Source organism: Echinops telfairi, unplaced genomic scaffold (genome assembly GCF_000313985.2).
Source record: "Echinops telfairi isolate 266 unplaced genomic scaffold, ASM31398v2 ScPeMD7_21;HRSCAF=78, whole genome shotgun sequence".
Lineage (NCBI taxonomy): Eukaryota > Metazoa > Chordata > Mammalia > Afrosoricida > Tenrecidae > Echinops > Echinops telfairi.
In genome coordinates, this window is record NW_022103918.1 from 494502 (window position 1) to 497599 (window position 3098).

Sequence of the window (3098 nt, forward strand, 5' to 3'; positions counted from 1 at the left end):
TTTTATGGGGGGCTCTTATAGATCTTGGAACAATCCATACATCAATTGTATCAATCACATTTGTGCATATTTTGCCATTGTTATTTTCAAAGCACTGTCTTGCTACTTGAGTTCTTGGTATCAGCTCCTCCTTTTCCCTCCCTCCTCCCACCGTCATGAACCCTTGATAAATTATAAATTATTGTTATTTTCATATCTTACCCCATCCGCTGTCTCTCCACCCATATTTCTGTTATTTGTCCCCCTAGGGTGGGAGGGCATGGGGGTTAGGCTGAAATCTTAACAGGAGCAGATCCTTAGTTTTTCTCCAGTAGAGCAGCTGGTGGGTTCGAAATGTCAACCTTTCAGTGAACAGCCAATCACTTAACCATGGTGTCACTAAGGTTTCTTGCTGCGTGGTGGCAAGGCGATATTTGCAGAGTTTGAATACTGTGTCTTCACAGGTAAATAGGATTTGACTTCACCTTAGACCCAAGACAGCTACAGGCCCTATTTCTCTGGGTACGAGGACAGCCATAAAAATCTCCTCAGTGCAGTAGGTGCTACTGACCTTTGGGGCTCTTGCCCCTGAGCAACAATGCTAGCTTTACTCCACTTCAGTGCAGGGGAGTTCTGTGTGCCCAGGGAACACAGATATCTGGTGCATTCTGGGAAAATGGGGAGAAAAGGTGGAGCCATATTCACAGACACGGCACACTTTTAACTTTTATTCCTGTCTAAAATATAACATATTCTCTCCAAAAATTATGAGTTAAATATAATTTCATGGCCATAAGGTATTTAAAATATAATTGGGGCAATTAAAAAAAAAACCTTTCATGAAAATAGGGGGGGAGGGAAGGTTAGTAAACAAAGCATAAATGAAATAAGAACAAAATCTCCTGAAGTTCTAGGTAGTATATTCATTCCATTGCTCCTTTTATGCAGATGGGAGGTCCCTGGAGCAGAAGGTAGTTTTTATATTGAGAGCTCACATTTGATTCGTGGAAGACAGTTTGTGTTCCAGCCATTGCAAAGGAGAATGCATCTAAGTCTTTTTCTCTTTCAGGGACGTCCCAGAAAAGTACAGGCTTTCCAGGACACGGGAGACTGGATTTTACTGGCCCGAGTTCGTGGGTCTTCTTTAAAAATAGGTGTTCTCCTTGCCTGTGCTATCCAGTTGCAAGTATTCCAGAGTGCCTTTTTTGTAGCTGGCTATGCGAGTTGGTTTTCGGTTTCTCATCCCGGCAGCCTGTCTTTTCTGCAAAGAGTTGGCAAGCATGTCTGAGAATTCTGCTTGCAAGCGTTGTTGATTCTCCCTATAAAGAGGATGGTGAGAGAAAATGGAACTTATCAGCTATTTAGGCAGTCTAGCCCTTAGCTCTGGAATCACCAGTTCAGCTTACCCAATCCTCACTAATTGCATACCCTGTGCTAGTGTGGTGAAGTGAATTTGCTTAGTTTGTCGCTTCTGATCTCTTTTCTCTAACTCCCACTGAACGATTGGGCGGAGCTAGGCAAATATAGGGTGTGAAACACTAATAGAGGGGACTGCCAGATTTCCTATTCCGCTGGGTAGAAGTGAGCCATCTCAGAAGCAGGAACAGAGGCTCCCCCATGACCCCCAAGAAAGAAGAGCCACCACCCGAGTGCATGCGAGAAGTGGCAGGGGCAGCAGATGTACCAGAGTACTCACACCAGGACATAGCCAAGGAACTGTGCCATTGAGACCATGAGGAAATGAGGCAGAGTGGCAGGTGGACTTCCTGGCCCAAGTAGGCAGAGACCAGGGGACTGAGAGACTGAGAGCAGAGAGAGACTTGGCTGCTGGCTGAGCAGAGGTGCTGCTGTGCCCCAAGGACGGCATCTTCCATGTGTTTTGTTCCTGCTTTGTGGTAACCTATTAGGCTTCCTATTGAACCCCAATAGTTGTGAGTTTTGTCTGTAAACTGAACGGAGAAGTAGAGTGCTGTGGGAGGAATGGCTGGTGTCAAAATAGGGTCAAAGAAGGCTGGCAGATGGAGGCCGGAGGCCAGTCTAACCTCTGCCTTGGGGCAATTGGCCTTGGCGGCTGGGGCTTCTCCTCCTTTGTGTAGCTGTGGCTGCTGAGCCATTTCCTCAGCTCCATACTGCTAGACCCAGGAAGTACCGTGACTGCGAAGGGACCCTTGCTTTCAATGAGCTTTAGATAGTCACTCTTGCTACATACGTCGGTAGGGAATAAGCAGACTGTATTTCGAATGGAAAGCAATATTTCAACTTCACAGTGATGGTTCAATTTCACTCTGAAAGCAACCTGTGTTAAAATGAGGAGGCCTGGTTAGGGAGAGCTGGGGTTACATATGCTACTGTGGGAAAGGGTACACAACACACAACAATCATTTATCTCACACGCACTTCGGAGGGGGGAATCTGTGGGCAGAGAACTGAGAACGGTTCGGTTTCCAGTTTGGACTAGAGAGAGCTGTGCCACCTCATTGACACAGAGTGACCCCGCAGGACACAGTCGAACTGCCCCATAGTTTCCAAGGCTCTATTGTAACCATTACGGAGGCAGGTCGTCTTGTCCTTTTCCTGCAGCATGGCCGGTGTGTCCCAACCTCTAACCTCTCTGTTAGTGGCTGCGTGCTTCACCCCTGTGCCCCTAGGGCTCCTGAGACACACAATCACCCGCTGCCACTGAGTTTATTCCAACTCACAGCCGCCGATAGGGCACAGCAGACCTGTTCCATAGACTTTCTAAGGCAGCCTCATGTTCCTTCTCCACGGAGCTGAATTTAGGGTTAGCAGCCAAACACTTAGTCCACTGGTCCACCAGGACCCCCAACTATGCATTAGCCCACTGCCATGAAGTTGAGTCCACCTCAGGGACTGAACATGTAAATCTTCACAGGTGCAAAAAGTCTGCACTTGCTCTCGAGCAGCTGGTAGGCTGGAACTGCCGACCTTAAGGTTAGCATCCTAGCACTTAACCCACAACACCACCAGAGCTCATTAGACAAGCATTTTTGAGCTCTAAACTGATGTCTTTTTCTGAACAAGTTCATAACACATATTTTCCAGCCACCAGAAAAGGAAGGTTTCCAAAGCCGCTACTAGGTATATAATGCCATCTCTCT

At 47.1% G+C, this 3098-nt stretch overlaps 1 protein-coding gene across 1 annotated transcript in view; it reads right to left on the reverse strand.

The window, feature by feature from the left end:
* Positions 1-694: 694 nt before the first annotated feature.
* GUCY2C (guanylate cyclase 2C) overlaps positions 695-3098 on the reverse strand; it is a 109030-nt gene continuing 106626 nt past the window's right edge. The window contains exons 26-27 of the mRNA XM_013007499.2: positions 1386-1492; positions 695-1298 (exon numbers count right to left, since the gene is read on the reverse strand). Coding sequence (XP_012862953.1) covers positions 1124-1298; positions 1386-1492 — 282 coding nt within the window. The 3' untranslated portion in view covers positions 695-1123. The remainder of the gene's footprint in view (positions 1299-1385; positions 1493-3098) is intronic.